This window comes from Microcaecilia unicolor, chromosome 2, assembly GCF_901765095.1.
Source record: "Microcaecilia unicolor chromosome 2, aMicUni1.1, whole genome shotgun sequence".
Classification (NCBI taxonomy): domain Eukaryota; kingdom Metazoa; phylum Chordata; class Amphibia; order Gymnophiona; family Siphonopidae; genus Microcaecilia; species Microcaecilia unicolor.
The window spans coordinates 498,579,864-498,599,122 of record NC_044032.1 but is presented as its reverse complement, the minus strand read 5'-3'; the positions used below and the strand labels follow the sequence as shown (position 1 = coordinate 498,599,122).

The following is a 19,259-nucleotide window of genomic DNA, read 5'->3' as shown; positions in this document are numbered from 1 at the left end:
ACCAATGAGAACGTTTTCTCTCACAAACATTTCACAGGCCTAGTTTGCATCAACTATACAGATATAAATTAAAAAGAACAACATTTATTGATAATGTACAAATAAATAATATATTTTGAACAAATAGCCAAAACTAATTGTTTTCATTTTGTATCATATTTTTCTCAAAACAATTCTGGGGTAACTAATACCTGAAGTCTCTGATTATCTGCTTTACCTAGGAAACTTTTCTTTTTTTTGGGGGGGGGGGGGGGAGAATTTTTATAAAATATTTTTTTTGGCTTGAAAAGGCCTTTTATACACCTGCATGGCCTTTTCTGAGTATACAAGTACGTGCACCTACAGTACAAGATGGTGTGAAGGTGTTCCTGGGGGCATGGCTAGGGCAGAGCTGCAATGTGTCTATGTATTTGATACAATATACAGCAGTGGTTCCCAAATCTGTCCTGGGGGATCCCAGGTTTTCAGGATATCCACAAGGAACATTCATGAGAGAGATTTGCATGCGGTGGAGGAGGTACATGCAAATCTTTATCATAAATGTTCCTTGTGGATATCCTGAAAACCTGGGATCCCCCAGGACATGTTTGAGAACCACCGATATACAGGTGCGTGCGCAGGGGCAATTCTACAACTGGATGCCTCCATTTAGGTGGGAGCCTATTCCAGAATGGCACCTGAGTGCCCAGTGTAACCCGGTAGCAGTGCACTGCACCTTAAATTTATGCATCTGCAGTTACACCAGCCATGTACCTGGCAAAATTATGCAGCATGGTCATGCATGACTCATAATATGCTGTACGTTACATGCGTAAGTGATAGCCCCGCCCACCTATGCATCCCCTTGCATTTAAATGCTATGTAATTTACAGAGCCCTTACAAAATAGTGCTTAGTGCCCTGCTGGTAGTTCTGGTATTTCAGGGCTGGTGCTGCCCCCCCCCCCCCCCCTTACCTTCCTGTGTCTTCTCTTCCCCCAGTCTGTCAGTCTCACTGCTCTTGTATACCGGGATCCGGACAATCGCATTAACGCAATCACCCAGGTCAGGCCTGACACACAGGAGCTGGAGAAAGACACAGCCCGGAACCGGGCACCCCTGAGAGGCCGGGCCCGGGGAATCTTGCCCCCCTACCCCCCCCCCTCTCAGTGGCCCTGGGTCATTTACCTGTGTAAATGCCAGTACTCGATACACTTACGTGCAAGGGGTGTGTAAATATGGCTGCCTGGTTTACGGAACTGCCTTTATACGGTACACGCACATTTGTGCACAAGAATTTTATGTGCTACTGGACCTGGTTTTGGGAGTGTATTTTGTAAAGTCACACAGACACCTATGTTGCCTTTACAAAATAGGTACCTTTTTGGACTTGATACATAAGTGTTTTGTTAAACAAATTACCCCCTGCAAATGCTGTTTTGGAAAACCTGTTGAAACTTCTTTCTACTATCGTTTTTCTGCTAAGCCTTCAAATCCCAGCAAATTTTAAGAAGAGCTATTTAACACCAACAAAGTCAGTAAGGACTTCATGTGCCAGGTTTTCTCCCATTTTTTGTGTATTAAAGGTTTTAATCAGGTTTTCTTCTTTTTGAAATAAGCAATGCGTGTATTTTTCTTTGCTTTCTTAAAAACTCTAGATGTAGGTAGTAAAGGGATCCACAAATCAATATGCAGTGATTTTTACCAATACGCTGCAGAAAAAAAAGACAGCTTCTTCTTTGTTTTCAGAGCTAGTGAGGAATGAACATGCAGTGAGGTAGAAGCTGTTAGGCACATGTGGGAAGCTGCCCTAGATTGACTATTCAGAAGCTACCATTACGTGCATGCAACCTGTGGATGGTAGGATTTTGGATTCCAAATCTCATGAACCACAAAGTCGGCATTGAGTGTGACATAAGTCCCCAAACACAATCCCTACTGTTTAAAAACTGGTTCATTCCTACCTCAGTCATGATAAACACTAACACTTGACAAACTAAGTGGTAGGTAATCAAACTGGCCATGATGTTAGAAACCCCGCATGCAATTTTTACACGTGGGCTTTGCAGTAGTAGATGATTATTTTTGCATTGGTCTCTTGAAAACTACCCACAGAGATTTATGTCTGTTGTAATTTTTGAGGACAAAACAAAAGGGGATGGAACTCCTCTCGTATGAGGAAAGACTAAAGAGGTTAGGGCTCTTCAGCTTGGAAAAGAGATGGATGAGGGGAGATATGATTGAGGTCTACAAAATCCTGAGTGGTGTAGAACGAGTAGAAGTAAACCGATTTTGTACTCGTTCCAAAAGTACAAAGACTAGGGCACAGTTGAGGAAGTTACATGGAAATACTTATGAGGAAATATTTTTTCACTCAACGAATAGTTAAGCTGGAACTCTTTGCCGGAGGATGTGGTAACAGCGGTTAGCGTATCTGGGTTTAAAAAAAGGTTTGGACAAATTCCTGGAAGAAAAGTCCATAATCTGCTATTGAGGCAAACATGGGAAGCAACTGCTTGCCCTGGGATTTGTAGTATGGAGTGTTGCCACAATTTGGGTTTCTGCCAGGTACTTGTGACCTGGCTTGGCCACTGTTTGGAAAACAGGACACTGGGCTAGATGGACCATTGGTCTAAGCCAGTATGGCTACTCTTATGTTCATGTGGGGTAATTCTATAAGCTGGAGCCTAGAGGTAAGCGTTACTGACAGGCGCCTACGTGCGCTAGACGATATTCCATAAGGTACCACCTAACTGCAACAGGGGGGTACATGCGAGCAGAGTACGGACGTGTCTTCCAGTTACATGCACATTTTATAGAACACTATAAATTATATGTCAACGTATGCCATTGACACGGCATAAGAGGACATGTCTAAACATGGGTCCACTAATGCCAGCTTACACTAGTATATTTGAACAGAATCTTGGTGCCAAGGTGCCACTATAGAATTGACACTAACGCCTTAATCCTATAGTCGCCAAAAACTGCACAGTCAAATTTGCGTGTGCCCAATTTAATTTGTGCCAATGCTTGGCTTTTTAACAAGCAATTATTGGCACTAATTAAATTTAATTAGCATTTAAGCGTATAAATTTACATGTGACCTGCAAAAAGGGGAACAGAAATGGGAGGGTCATGGGTGTAACAGGGGTGTTCCTAAAATTAATGCACATTTCAGCTGGTGCAAATGGTTGCGCCTATAGTTAGGTTCGATTCCTGAGCATAAGCACTATTCTATAAACCGCTCCTAACTTTAAGCGTGGCATATAGAATAATGCTTTTTTTCGGCACCATATATAAAATCTAGCCCTAAGCACATGATATTTGGATGTCTTGACTGAGGTACTAATTTATAGAATTACCCGATATGGATTTGAATAACAAACTATAGAAGTTGTTCATTCCCCATCCTCTTCCTGCTCCCAGGACCGATCATGTACTTTTACCCATAGACTTGTCGAGTAATTTTTTAATCCCCCAATTTCTTTTTCCATTATATCCTTCTATCTGTTCAAATGTGGCTTCCTTCACGTTGGAAATTAGTTTTGAATCCACTTTTTAAAAGATGTTTGTGCCTCTTAGTTTCTTAACTTTGTTTTAAAGATCCATAAGCAGTTAGTCTGATAAAGAAACAAGTGGGGGCTCCTTGGTTGAAAAACTGGGATTGGCTCTTCAGTTATAAATTTCATCTATTTTTGATAGAGCTCTGGATAGAGTTAGAAAATTATATTGATGAGGTGAAATAATTTGTGTGTGTTTTTTTAAAAGTTTGTTGCCTGTAATCTCTCCTTTTTTGTGCTAGAGGCTCATGTTTTGTGGCACTGTCGCTAAATGATATTTTCCTTAAACTCTCTGCAAAAATAAACACAAATGGCCATTAAGTTATGGTAAATGAGGTTGATCCTGAAGAAAGCTGCTCCGTTTCCTTATTAGGGACAGCTTCAGTCTATATTGAGTCACCCAAAACAACAGCAAATGCTTATTAGAAATAAGCCAATAGTTTGCTTTGGTTTGAGTGTATCAAGATGGCAGCTAGGGCTTCAGCCTTGTCATGTGATGCTGTCTCCTGTCAATTAAACCTCTTCGGGTATAACCTGCACAGAGCAGCAGGTACAACTCTGGCTGCCTTGTTGGGAGGGTCTTTAGCTGCTGTCATTTACTATGTTACTGTGGATTATGCTAGGTACAGCACACGGGCATTATGATCCTTATCTCCAGTCATGTTCTATACTGAGGGCCACGAGAGAATACAGCTAGAGGAGAACATGTCTGGTTTAATAACTGAAGACACAGTGTTCCTCCTCTCCCTCTGTATATGATTATTTTGATTTTGATTTCTTGGTTAGTTTTTGATCCTTCCTTTTCATATCCAAATAGCAAGCTCATTGATCCAGTAGATCTGCTAAAGCAAGGTTACTGGAGCTTATGAAAGTTAATCAGAAATGTGTGATTAGTCCACTAAAGGTATTGGATACCGCTTGTTAACCTTTACTTCTACAAATCTTAATAAATGCAGCACAGAAGCTATTTTTCAGACATTTCAATTTAATGGACAACTGTCCCCCCGCCCCCCCCCCCCCCCCCCAGTCTTGAATAGACCTTGAGCTATCTGTAGTTAGGGAGTGTCTCTTAAGCCAAAACACCAAAGCAGTTCATGAATATTTCAGTGCAAGTAAATGCCTTGCAGTGATTTTTGGTTGTGATCTCTTGGGTAAAACAAGTGTCACAACCGGACAACTCAGAGGGGGAATCCTGGGCTAGGTTGAGCATGTTCATCTATAACAGCTACATTGTCGTCTTTCCCCCAAAGCAAGTGGCTCCATAACCAGAGACTTTAGAATTTGTAACAGATGTTTAACAATAATATAAACATATGAAAAGGCAGGTTAAGCATGGCAGCACTCTTTGATCCTGTGTATGCATTAAAAAAAAAACTAACAAAATGTGCTTCACAGCGCTGTGCAATCAACCCATTACCTACAGTGGTTAGGAGGATCCGTGACAGAGTTGCGGTGGGCAAAGCATCTTTGTTGACAGTTCAGCTTGATTATGCCATGCCCAGAGAGAAGCATGGTTCAGAATTTTGACATAAGCATAGGCTGTCACCAATGAAATGTTCATAAGCAAGATTCCTTAAGTGCTGTGCCTCTATCCACAGGTGTGTGGTGCAACCTCGGTAATGCAGATCATGAGATCCAACATGAAAGTTTTATCCTTATATTGCTAAAGAACATGTAAACAAAAGGAGTTCATTTTGGTATAAAAATGTGTGCCTGCCCTACTTTTTTCCTCTAACATTTATATTGTAACTTACCTAAAGCTGTTTGCTTACCTACTTTAAAAAACAGGTTTTAATTACGAGTAAATGATTCATCCAAGTTACTTCTATAGTCTTTTAAACAACTGAAGATGGACTCAGAAGTGGTACAAGGAAAGAAAGATAAATAGGGCACAATGAGCTAACAAAGAAAAAAAAAAACTCAGTAAATGAGGACCCAGTGGGGATTCTTTAAATGATAGCACCGGGAAGGCAATCTGAAATGATATGCCGCACCGCCATCTAATCTTGGTCCATCTGTATAAAACTGATGATAGAGTTCACCTATTTTGCATGTTTATGTTCCATTCTTTAACTCCCATTCCTAGGAAAAAAAAAAAAAAAAAACAATATTGATTAGATAATGTTTTCAGGCAAAAAAAAATCACAGCCAAATATGGTGCAATCATATATTTTTTAAACAAGGTCAATTTTTTTTCTAATCTGCATACTGTAAATTAATTTCTAGCCTGGCCAAACAATTCATCAGAGAGCACTTTGCAAGTGCATTTAAAAAGAGAGCAGGTTTATTTACCAGTCAATTTAAATGTCAGTAGGGGGAGGGATGTCCTAAGCAGCGTGCAATCGAGCAAATATTTACTTTATTGGGTTGCCATCTAGAAACATAGAACATAGAAACATGATGGCAGATAAAGGCCATATGACCCATCCAGTCTGCCCATCCTCTGTAACCCCTAATTCTTTCTGTTCCTAAGCGATCCCACGCCTTTTTAAATTCTGGAACAGTCCTAGACTCCACCACCTCCACCAGGAGGCTATTCCATGCCTCCACCACCCTTTCTGTGAAATAATACTTCCTTAGGTTACCCCTAAGCCTATTCCCTCTTAACTTTGTCATATGCCCCCTCATTCCAGAGCTCTCCTTCACTGGAAAAAGGCTCTCTTCTTGTACATAAATGCCCTTGAGATATTTAAATATTTCTATCATCTCTCCTCTCTCCCAGCATATACATGTTGAGGTTCATAAGCCTGTCCCTATAATTTTTGCATTCAAGACTGCTTACTAATTTCGTAGTCGCCCTCTGGACTGACTCCATCTTGTTTATATCTTTCCGTAGGTGCAGTCTCCAGAACTGCACGCATTACTCCAAATGGGGCCTCACTAGAGACTTATACAATGGCACAATCACCTCCTTTTTCCTGCTGGCCATACCTCTCTTTATGCACCCAAGCAACCTTCTGGCTTTGACCGTCGCTTTTTCTACCTGTTTGGAAGCTTTAGGGTCATCAGACACAATCACCCCCAAGTCCCGCTCTTCCTTCGTATACTGAAGCACTTCACCCCTGTTTATTTATTAGGTCTGCCTCTTCTGTTTGGGCAGCAGCGGCATGGGCTTTCTACTAACCTGGAAAGAACTGCATATCCCCTCTAAATATTTAATTACTCTAACCTTATATCTGCTCTGTCAGAATTACAGTCTAGGCAGTAGCAAATTCAGTAATTAGGAGGAAACCCAGTATTCAAAAGATATAATAAGATAGTTTATTAGCAAAAGCATCTTACCCAAAGATAGTACCAGCAGTTCAGACATTCACATGGTAGAACAACACTTCACGACTGATGACATGTGCCTTCAAAGGTTGTTGGCTTCACTCTTCTTCTCCGAAAACACTGCTTAGGTAGCAGACCTTTTAGTCCTATAGATCCCTATGAGCATTTCACTTTCCCACCTGCACTTTCGTCATAATTGGCACATATATCCAATTATGCCCAAGTTCTAACTTTTCTTATCTTTCATCCAATTAGGACCGAGTTTCAACCTTAGCAAGTTTGCTTATCTCTTATCCAATCATGACCAAGTCTCAGTCTTCTTATTTCTTATCCAATTATGACCAAGTTTCAGCTCTCCTATCTCCAAACTTCGCTTACCCTTAAATGGAACTTTTCTTCACCTGGCCCAATTAATTTTATAGTTTCTCAGTATGCCTATGTCCAGCTATACACAACCCTTGCCAACTTTGTAACTCTGCCAAGGTTAAGCAGGCTGTCACATTTCTTCAGTGAAGTATCAGGACTGAGAGATGCTATGATTTTAGAGGCCTAGTTTGCTTTAGGAAGCCTGAACCTGTTTTTCACTGCATTCAATTTTGTGACAATTATTTACACCCCCTATACTGTATCGTTCCCTCGGATTTTTGTGACCCAAGTGCATGACCTTGTACTTGGGACCCTGTTTTGGTTTCAACATTTACCAAATACTGGTGTATCAGCTTCAGGGGGCAAACTGTGGGGATCTCCAGCAGGTACTGGGACTGCTCTGAAATCCATCTCATATTCAGCTACCTGTCCAGCATGACTGCAGTGCAACAAGTGTTATGTTTTGGCAATCGGTTTTAATAAGCCCAGTACAAGCAACACTGAATTATGTGCATTTATATTTAGCTTGATGTAGGAGGCTTTGTGAAAGATTTGTACTGCTGTGATATTAATTTGAATTGTGCAAGATTTATTTTCAGTAGCACGTAGTGTATCATCCTAACAAATTTGTTTCTGTACCTAACAAAATCTTCTAACCCTAGGTGACTCGTTTTTTTTTTTTTCTTTTTCTTAAAGTACTCTGCAGTCCAATCTGCTCTCTACATACTACGTTTTACTCTAAGCCAGGTGCAAGATGGGGTTGAAAGAGTGATTGCTTATGCCAGCAGAGGATTAAGAAAGTCAGAAAAGAATGATAACAATTACAGTGCATTTAAATTGGAACTTCTCGCCCTGAAGTGGGCCACAACCGAGAAATTTCAGGAGTATTTTTTTTATTTTTTATTTTTGTTACATTTGTACCCCGCGCTTTCCCACTCATGGCAGGCTCAATGCGGCTTACATGAGTATCTGATATACAAGCCTTTTGTGGTACGGACCGTCACTCACCAATGGATTGATGTAGTTCTAAAGACAGGTCAACTCCCAAAAAGGTGAGCAGTGATGACAAAGGAGCACAGCTAGGGTCAAAAGCTTAGATCCATGTCAGCACAGTCAGGGCCAGTTTAAAAAGTGAGCCACTGAGGCAACCGGTTCGGGCACCCAAGTTTAGGGGTACTGAAAACCTACTTCACAGGCTCACATGTTCACTGTAGCAGAAGTACCTTCCTTCAACTCTACCACTATGCATTGCTTCTGACGGTACTGTTTCCAGGTCTACAACGTTTTTATAGGGTATAACAAGCACTTCCTGTCTATTGTGTGAAAGAGGAAGTGCTTGTTTTCACCTTTTAAAAATACCAGACTGATGCTGGCATCAGGGTAAGAGAAAGGCATAGGGATGGATGCTGGGAGTAAGGAAGAGGAGGCAGATTAATGAATATTGGAGAAGGAATATTGGGCAGGTGCTGAGAAAAGGGATAACTATAGCACCCGCTTTACGCCTCCACAATATGGAATTTCATCTCCTACATATTTGGAAAAGGTGCTATAGTAGAATTGGAAAAGGTGCAGCGAAGGGCGACTAAAATGATAGCGGGGATGGGACGACTTCCCTATGAAGAAAGACTAAGGAGGCTAGGGCTATACAGCTTGGAGAAGAGACGGCTGAGGGGAGACATGATAGAGGTATATAAAATAATGAGTGGAGTGGAACAGGTGGATATGAAGCTTCTGTTCACGCTTTCCAAAAATACTAGGACTAGGGGGCATGCGATGAAACTACAGTGTAGTAAATTTAAAACAAATCGGAGAAAATTTTTCTTCACCCAACTTGTAATTAAACTCTGGAATTCGTTGCCGGAGAAAGTGGTGAAGGCGGTTAGCTTAGCAGAGTTTAAAAAGGGGTTGGACGGTTTCCTAAAGGACAAGTCCATAAACCGCTACTAAATGGACTTGGAAAAATCCAAAATTCCAGGAATAACATGTATAGAATGTTTGTACGTTTGGGAAGCTTGCCAGGTGCCCTTGGCCTGGATTGGCCGCTGTCGAGGACAAGATGCTGGGCTCGATGGACCCTTGGTCTTTTCCCAGTATGGCATTACTTATGTACTTATGTACTCAATAGATTTACCCCATCTAGTATTTGTAAGAAGGAATAAAGGATAGCTGCGGCGTGTGACAACTTACCATAAAGCAAAACGTATGGCTCTGGTACTACCTGATAATACTGTGAACAACCAGGCTGCAAGTTACTGCCCTAGACAACTGGAATAAAATCCCGGTACTCATCTCAGCTAGATGACATTCATATCACAAACTAGGAGAGCCAAACCACAAGCCACAAAACAAACATAAACTCAGAAAAGACACAACTCACAAACAATTGAAAATCGTACAATGTGTCAGAACTAAAAACGATACATACAGGGCCGTGCCTAGGGTCTCTGGTGCCCCCCTGCAGACTATCAGTTGGCGCCCCCCCCCCCCCCTCCATCTAGCAGAGCAGGAACAGAAGGGAGCAGGCAAGTAAGCCGGACCGCAGGAAAAAATAGCACTGTATGTATCCCTCATTGATAAGTCTCTGACTCTAAAGTTTAGCAATTTCATTAAAGCAAAATGTATTTTCATAACACTTCAAAGATTTCCAACTCAAAATAGGAATGCTAATTCAAAATGTGAGCAAAGTCCTCTTAGTTTCCAAAGATTCTTTTTCTAATCTCCTTTGCACCACAGGATATAATTCAGATCAAACATTTATCTCTGATCAACTATCTCAGATCAAATATTTATTTCAGATCAAATATTAAGGTTTCCTTGCTTACAGTCACTTAAATCTACCTAGCTTTTATATAGCTTATAGGATTTAAACACTCTTAAACTGAACTTCACCCTTTTCTATTCTTCATAAACTTCAAGTAATCCTGAAATATTCAGATCCTTTTCTCAATAGAGAAACTTCAATCTCCACCAACCTCTTTTCATTCATATTTTCTCATTTACCACATAATCAGGCACTCTTTTATAATTTCAGTCAACACACACAGGAACTCACAGCTGCATGTCTCTCTTGGCCAAACCGACGGTCAGTTGATGTCTCACTCTGTTCCCTTCCTGGCAGATTTCTAACAGAAGCTGATCATCCAATCAGAGAGCTCTATTTGAATGCAGATTAACATACAGACACTCATGGGAATTTTTAGTGAAAAACACTAGATAAAACCTTCGTTTATGGATCAAACTCCACACTTCTGATCAGAGCCATGACCTAACATTAAGGCTGTAAACATTCCATCATTTTTTATCCATAAATATGCAAATGAGAACCTCCCAAAAACAGACTAATTTGCATATGATTTAAACAAATCTGAGCATATGACAACCAAGTACAGACTCCCAGCACCTGAATTCTGCAATTAGATTTAATGCTAATACTTTTAAAACTTATTTTTAGCACTTTTAAAATTTCAGGTTCTCTTTAATTTGAATGCTGTTCAAGCTCTGAAGCTCACCCTGAGTGAGGAGTTATCACCAAACCAAAGCATATATAGCAATCTGGTTGCATTCTCTCAAATAACTTGAAGAGCCTGCCTGCTTCAGTGAATACTGCTGCGTTGCTTTCACGTGCGGTTTGCCATGAAAAGGAGGGCAAGGGAGATAGGTGAATCCCAACTTCAGGCAAAAGATTTTGCAAGTGAGCGGACGGCAGGGCAGCCCTCCTGCCTTGCTTACCCCGCTTACTGCATTGGCACGGCCCTGGATACATACTTATTGTTTAATACTTATTGTTTAGTATCGATAATTCTATTACAAGAGGCTACATAAACGCTAGATCAGTAGTAAATAAGGCAACCATCATCAGAGACTGGATTGAAACTGAACAATTAGGCTTTCTATTCATAACAGAAACATGGCTGCACCATAAAGATCACCCAGCAATCCTTGACATATGCCCACAAGGCTACAAAATCATACATTTCAACAGAACCAAAAAGATTGCCTTAATATACAAAGCCCACTTCACAGTAAAACCTAATGCTGAACATAGACCCCCAACAACTGAAATCCTAATATGCAAAATCACATACTATCAGGCCCACTATGTTGTATACTCATTTACCACCCCCCAGGAAGCTGGACTAATGCTTAAGATGACTTGATGGACTTTGTATCAAACACATGCATAAATTTCACTGATGTCCTCCTCATAGGAGACATTAACCAGCACCTAGAAAATCAACACGACACCACCAGAAACCTAACCACCTTCCTAAACCAATGGAATTTCAAACACTACAAGCCACATCAACGCACATAAAAGGCCATCTACTAAACATATATCAGCATACAAGCTCTCCACAAATAACAACCATATTCTAGAAAATCATAAATGGGAAGAAGTGGTATGGTCAGACCATAACAAACTCACTTTCTCTCTCAAATGGAAAGCAAACGGAAAGAAAAACGAACAAAGAAAACCATAAAACTTCATAACTAGAGGGGAGGAAGTGACGTCATCGTCCGAGATGGTCGCTTAGCCACGTTGCTCTGTCTCCCAAAGTCCGTTTGCAGCGATCAAAAGCGATCTTAAGCAGCTCCGAATCAAATAAAAGGGGAGTTCAGTGACCCCTGCACCCCAAGCAGCGAAATCGTCATGAGCAAAGCGGCTTCCACCCGTAAAAAGGACCTTGAAAAGCGGGAGAAAAGCATGGGTGGAAAAAGTGCACACCATCATGAATCTCCTGAACGGGCCTCACCATCTGATTCAGATTCGGCCCTATCTATGGCAGAAACCCGCTCTCCACCATCAAAAAAAGGTATCTCCGGCGAGCTCCGCAATTGTTTATCTAATATACAACAGGAGATTAAGAACTCAAAAGATGAGATATTGGAGCGGATGGATACCTTGAGCTCAGAACTGAAGGAGCTGGGGGGCAGGGTGGAGGAGGCCGAGGTTAAGCTGGACGAGCACGCGGAACATCTGAACAGGCATGCAGAACTGATTCAGGGGCTAGAAACAAGCAATGCAGACCTCGAATATAAATTGGATGACTTAGAAAACAGAGGCCGCAGGAATAATTTACGCTTTCGTGGAATACCTGAAGGAGGCGAGACTGAAGATGTGCCCCGGATTATCCAATCCATATGCAGTATGCTGATGGGAGCTGAAGCCGGTGCGGCACCGGAAGAATTAGAACGGGCGCATCGCGCCTTGGGCCCACGGAAAGCACAGCAAACCAGAGACATAATAGTTCGCTTCCAGAAATATGAAGCTAAAGAAAGAATATTGGCCCGAGCAAGGAACTCAAAAGACCTGGAATATGGAGGGGCTAAGGTTTCTGTTTATCAGGATCTTTCTCAGTACACTCTCCAGCAGAGACGGCTGATGAAACCCGCCCTGGACATATTGATTAAAAATCAAAGGCAGTATAGATGGGGATTCCCCTTCTCTTTGAATTTTGAGCTACAGGGCATAAAGTGCAGAGCGTTAAATCTGGCAGAAGCATGGGAAGCGTTATTCAAAGGGGGACTGGTGACGCAGCAGATACCACCTGGGACAGTAGCACCAGTAACCAGAGCCAAGCTGCAGAAATGGAAGAGAGTGCCAGAACCCACTAAGCGCGCAGCCTCTAAGCGCTGAAGGGGCATTCGAGATACGATCTGGCAACGAAATATCTGTGCTGCACTAGGAAAAGTGCAAGGGACTGATCCTTATTTCACCGGACTGGTCTAGCGAGTCCACGGACTGTAAGGACATGACTTAAGAAAGTATGTGTATTGTCTACTAGGGACATGTTTGAAGGTTTGGGGTAGGAGGTGTAAGAAAGTATGATTTGTGCAGGAACTCTAAATGCAAGTGATGATTTAGAGCTGCTTAGGACACCATGGGGGGAGGGGCGGGCGGGGGACTTAACCGGGAGGTGGGTCATTTCTTTCTAATCCCACTTGGAGGAACTAGTCTCTGGGTGGTGTAACAAATAAGGGGAAGGGGAGATATAATGTGGGCAGGGGGGGGAGAACAAAGGGAGGTGGGAGGGGGGGTGGGCGGAGGGAATGGCTTGAAAGGAAGGGAGTCCATATGGAAAGTGTATGTAGCTAAGCCTGTAAGGTTGGAATGCTATGTTTATAACTGTATGATTAAGACATGACCACAGACCTAAAGATACTATCCTATAATGTTAAAGGTCTGAATATGCCACAGAAGAGACAGAAACTATTTAAGGAGCTGCAACACCATAGTCCCCATATAGTCCTCCTGCAAGAAACACATTTAAGACGAAAGCATGAGAGACTTCTCACTCATCCGGTGTTTCCAGTAGTCCACTGTGCATCCTCCGAGGGCTCAAGGGCAGGGGGGGTTGCAATACTGATGCATTCATCCCTGGCTATACAGGTTTTAGAGGTAAAAAAAGATCCTGGGGGGAGATATATATTTTTACATATCAAAATAGACCAGGTGGACCTAACTTTGGCATCGATATATGCCCCAAATGTTGGACAGGTGGAGTTTTTTGCGAAGCTGAAACTGGCATTGGCAGCATTTACTAGGGGCACATTGATTGTGGGGGGGGATTTTAACACAGTGATGAACCCTAGTCTCGATCGTTCAGGGCAACATAAGTTAGAGGGTATTAAAGATTCACAGGCGTTGGGTTCTTTCACATACTCCCTGGGCACTCTGGACATTTGGAGACTGACACACATGAAGGATAGGGACTATACATTCTATTCATCACCACATGGAACGTATTCACGTATTGACTACATTTTCTTAGACACAACTCTAGTGGAGTGGGGCCCTACAGCAGCAATAGGCAGTAAAACTCTATCTGATCATGCTCCAGTCTGGGTGGTACTTCCGAAAATAAAGGTAGAATATAAGGATAAGAGATGGACACTTAATACCAGTTTGTTACAGGAAGGGGAGGTGGCAGAGGGGTATAGAGCGGTATTACACGAATACTTGGAGTTTAATAAGGAATCTGGGCCTGATCTCAATGTGGTATGGGACGCGATGAAAGCTGTCACTAGGGGATATTTTTTGAAATTAGCTAGTAAGAGATCTAGAATGTGCAAAGCTCAGATTAGGGGGTGTATGGGCCGTATACACAATCTGGAGGCACAACACAAAGCAAATGGTTCCCGACAGATCTTACAAGAACTGAAAGATCAGAGAATGTTGCTGGATTCCATTTACTCGGAACAGCTGAGCCACTTGCACAATAGACAGCGGTTGGGGTCCTATGAACACACAAATAAGGCTGGTCGCCTTCTGGCCATAAAGCTACGAAGGCAGAAGGTAGATCGTACAATCACACAGATACGCGATGGGGAGGGAGGCCTGATACGTACCTCAGAGGAAATTCGTAAACGTTTTAGGGATTTTTACCAAGCTTTGTATGATCAGGAGATACACCCTGCCGAGGACTCTGTGGAGGAGTACCTGGCGGACAGTGACCTCTCACCATTGACTTTCCAACAGCAGGCCCAACTAGACAGTCCTGTTACACCCTTAGAAATACAGGAAGCTATTCATGGCTTGCCATCTTGTAAGTCCCCAGGCTTGGATGGGCTCCCAAATGAATTCTACAAGATGTTTGCTAAAGAATTGGCACCACTATTAGCAGACTTATTCAATCTGGTAGGAAGGGGGGAGATACTGCCTCAATCTATGAAAGAGGCATGGATAGCGGTCTTGCCTAAGCCGGACAAAGACCACTCTGAATGTGGCTCCTACAGGCCTATTTCAGTATTGAACTCTGATGTCAAAATTTTGGCCAAAGTTTTGGCCAATAGGTTGGCCCCGGTGCTTCCAGTACTAATTCACCCTGATCAGGTGGGCTTTGTTGCGCACCGTAAGGCTATGGATAATATTAGAAGAGTATTAGACCTTATCTATTTGGCAAAGCGAAGCCAGCGGCCATTGTGTCTTCTCAGTTTAGATGCCGAAAAGGCTTTTGATAGGGTACATTGGCCATTTATGTATAAGACACTAGAGGTGTTAGGGTTTGGGAATCGGTTCAGAGGCTGGATACAAGCATTTTATGAATCTCCAAGGGCATGTGTGAGAGTCAATGGGGGCAACTCGGGGCTATTTGCTCTTCACAGAGGAACTCGGCAGGGCTGCCCTTTGTCTCCCTTATTATTCGCAATGGTAATGGAGCCTCTTGCATCTCGGATACGGTCAGAACCGGGTATTTTTGGTTTGGCCATAGAAGGCAGGGCACACAAGCTGGCGCTGTTTGCGGACGACGTTTTGCTGTTCATTACACGACCACTGACATCGTTTCCTAACCTTCTACGCACTATTGAAGAATATTCAGCGGTGTCTGGGTTTAAGGTCAATATGAACAAATCGGAAGCCCTTAACATTACACTGCCGGCTCTGGACTTGGAATCTTTAAAGACTTCTTTTCCATTTCGGTGGGCTTCTAAGTATATACGATACCTGGGGGTTAATTTGACCTCTGAAACATCGGAACTTTTTCAAGCTAATTACAAAAGACTAGGACGGGACATTGTGGCAGACCTAGAATGCTGGGGGGACATGGTGTTTTCATGGTTTGGACGGGTAGCAATAGTTAAAATGAACGTGTTGCCTCGTTTGCTCTACCTCTTTCAAGCGCTGCCTGTATTAATGCCAAGACGATATTTAACAACGCTGCAGGATAAAATAATGCGGTTCGTCTGGGCAGGAAAGCGACCACGCTTATCGCGTACTTTACTATATCAAGATAAACAAAAGGGGGGGCTGGGGGTCCCAAACCTCATGTGGTACTATAGGGCGGCCCAAGGGAAAGTAGCGATTGAGTGGTACCAAGAATACCCAGACAGGCAATGGGTCCAACTGGAGCAATACTCTTTGGGGCATACACCTCTGGGAGCGTTAATGTGGACCCCTAAACCTTTTAGGGTATTGGGGGTGGGTGAATGTCCTTCCATTGGGGTAACCCTCTACTATTGGGATAGTCTCTTCCCTCAGAAGAAATGCATTCTCACTAGTTTATCTCCAATAGCATATAATCCACTTTTTATGCCTGGAACTACACCGGGGATATTTACTCGATGGTATGCCATAGGTCTAAGGAAGTGGGGCCAAATGTTTGAAGCAGAGCAAATACTCTCATTCCAAAGTTTGCAATCACAATATCCAGAATTGGAGGAAGACACTTACGCATACCTCCAGCTGACCCACTTTCTCAAAACAAAGGCAGTGAGAGAGGTCATAAAACGGGAAAGGTCTAGTCTGGAGGATATCTGTGAGGGGACTGAGTCCTCTGGTGGATTGATCAGCTGATTATATAAATGCATCAGTGCACAGGTTCCTCGATATTGCCTCCATAGAAAGAGCTGGAATAGCGAGCTGGGAATGGCCCTGGGGGAAAAGGACTGGGAAAGGATTGAAAAGGGGGCAGGAGGAGTGTCGGTACATGTACCGTTAAAAGAGAATGCAATAAAAGTATTGTTCCGCTGGTACCTCACTCCGGCACGCCTCCAAAGAATATATCCAGCAGGCTCAGGAATGTGTTGGAGAGGATGTGGTCAAAAAGGAACAATGGGACATATGTGGTGGACATGTGGCAAAATTAAAGCGTATTGGAAAACAGTACATAGTAGACTGCAGAGATGGGTAGGAAATACCTTTAGGTGGACTCCAGAAATTTTTCTGTTCTCTGTTAAAGTAGGAGGGTTAACACATAGCCAACAGATTCTGGTGAGACTGGCGACCGGAGTAGCTAGACAGGTCTTGGCTGCTTATTGGAAGCAGAAGGGTGTACCCTCCATTGAGAGATGGATTTCAAAGTTAAAATATGTTTGTGAAATGGAAAGGTTACTAGCAGAACGAAAACGCAAGCTGAATCAATGGCAAGCTGTTTGGGGTACCTTCTTGGAACAATATCCATAATGGAAGGAGAAGGATATCTAGATCCTGTGGACAGGAGAACATTGAGCCATACTCATGCAGGGGGTGGGGGGAGGGATGGGAGGGGGGGAGGCAAGGGGAATTAATACCTCTAAAACTTTAAAAATGTTGAAGTTCAATTGTTCAATATTGTTGTATGCAAAATGATAGTACCATGTATAATGCAGAAAGGAACTGTATTATTTTATTCTTATTGAAAACATTTTGTTAGGATGGAAGGCTGTGTTGCTTTTTGTGTTGAATTTAACATTCAATAAAGACTTCTTGAAATATAAAAATAAAATAAAAAAAAAAAACTTCATAACTAGAGGGAAGGTGGACAACAATAACTTATGGTCAACAGCACAGAATGAACAAACAGATATGACACCAAACAACATCCACTTCATGAGGAATTGGGACAAATTAAGCACAAACATACTGGACAAAATAGCACCACCCAAAACAAAAACAAGCAAAAAACAAAATAGTCCTTGGCTCACGAATGAGCTAATAGAGATGAAAAAAAATTTGCAGGAAACTAGAAAGGAAGTGGTCCAAAAACAAAACAGAACTGAACAAAGGAACTTGGAGAAAAGCCTTAAGAACATATAAACACAGGATAAAGAAAGCCAAAGCGGAATAATACAACACATACATGCACCCAGAACAGATCAACACGAAAAAAATATATGAATTTATGAACAACCTACTACACACCCAAAAAACCTACTAACAACAAATGAGATCCCACCAACGGCAGACGAGCTCGCACAATATTTTGAGCAAAAATAAGATTGACTCTTGATGCACCGCAAACATTACTCACAGAATTCTTACACGAACATGAAACAGACAATGACCATATCAAGGCAGACAGAATATGGTCCTACTTCAGAATACCCACAGCCAAAACAGTCAAAGCAATATTAACAAAGTACGCACATGCCAGATGTATACTAGACAGCTGTCCTAACTACATGATGAAAAATCCACCAGACTGGTCTATCCAATGCTACACAGAACACATAGAATATATGTTCTTGAATGGTCAATTCTCCTCGGATAAGGGCAACATCATACTCACCCCAATCCCCAAAAATGCCGCAAACAAAATTAATGACCTCACAAATTACAAACCAATGGCTTAAATCACAACTGACCAAAACGATGAGGGGCCTAGTAGCACAACAATTCATGGAATACTTGATGCAATTTTCAATCCTCCATAACTCCCAATCAGGTTTTAGACCACTGTACAGCACGGAAACAGTCATAACCATGCTCATAAATACATTCAGAAGACTGATGTGCCAAGGTCAGAACATTCTACTACTACAATTTGATATGTCAAGTGCATTCGATGTAGTAGACCACACAACACTAATGACCTTGCTAGACAGCATGGGAATCAGTGGTACAGTGGTAAACTGGATAAATGGCTTCTTGAGAACCAGATCATACATAGTAAAAATGTCCAACCAGCTCTCAGCCTCCTGGATCCCAGAATGTGGAGTACCACAAGGCTCATCCATATCACCAATACTATTTAATATTATGAACACCACTCGGAAAGAAACTGGAGAACAAGGGACTCAGTCCATACATATATGCTGATGATGTTACTATTTATATACCATTCAATAAAAATATCACAGAGATATCGGACAAGGCAAAAAAAAAAAAAGGAACAGACCTCATGGAAGAATGGGCCAAAACTTTCAAACTTAAACTAAACAGAGAGAAAACCAAATTACTGCTACTATCCAGCTCACACAATCCTACTTCCTTCCAAAAGTTAAAAATAGACCAAATAACATACCCTACTGAACGGCAACTAAAAATACTAGGAAACATTATGAACAAGCATTTATTTCTAGAAAACCAGGTCAGCAGTGACATCAAAACGTTATGGAAACTGAGAAGGATTAGAGACTACTTTCCCAGACAAGTATTCTGTCTTGTAGCAATTTCTGATATTACTACAACTAGATTACTGCAACGCAGCATATGTAGGATGCAAAGAAAGCATGTTAAAATCACTGCAGATCGTCCAAAACACGGCAGCAAGATTAATATTCAAAAAGTCAAAATATAAAAGAGTAACTCCACTTCTTATAATGTTACACTAGCTGTCAAGTAAGGCTAGACTGTTCTTCAAAATCAGCACTCTAATCTTCAA

The 19,259-nt window shown here is 42.0% G+C and overlaps 1 protein-coding gene across 3 annotated transcripts in view; it reads right to left on the bottom strand.

Annotated features, from left to right (window-relative positions):
• Nucleotides 1–4,112: 4,112 nt before the first annotated feature.
• The window catches only part of AFAP1 (actin filament associated protein 1), a 388,894-nt gene continuing 373,747 nt past the window's right edge, over nt 4,113–19,259 (bottom strand). For all 3 annotated transcript variants that reach the window (XM_030191154.1, XM_030191156.1, XM_030191155.1), the window contains one exon: nt 4,113–5,622. In XM_030191154.1, the coding sequence (XP_030047014.1) occupies nt 5,596–5,622 (27 nt within the window). In that variant the 3' untranslated portion in view covers nt 4,113–5,595. The remainder of the gene's footprint in view (nt 5,623–19,259) is intronic.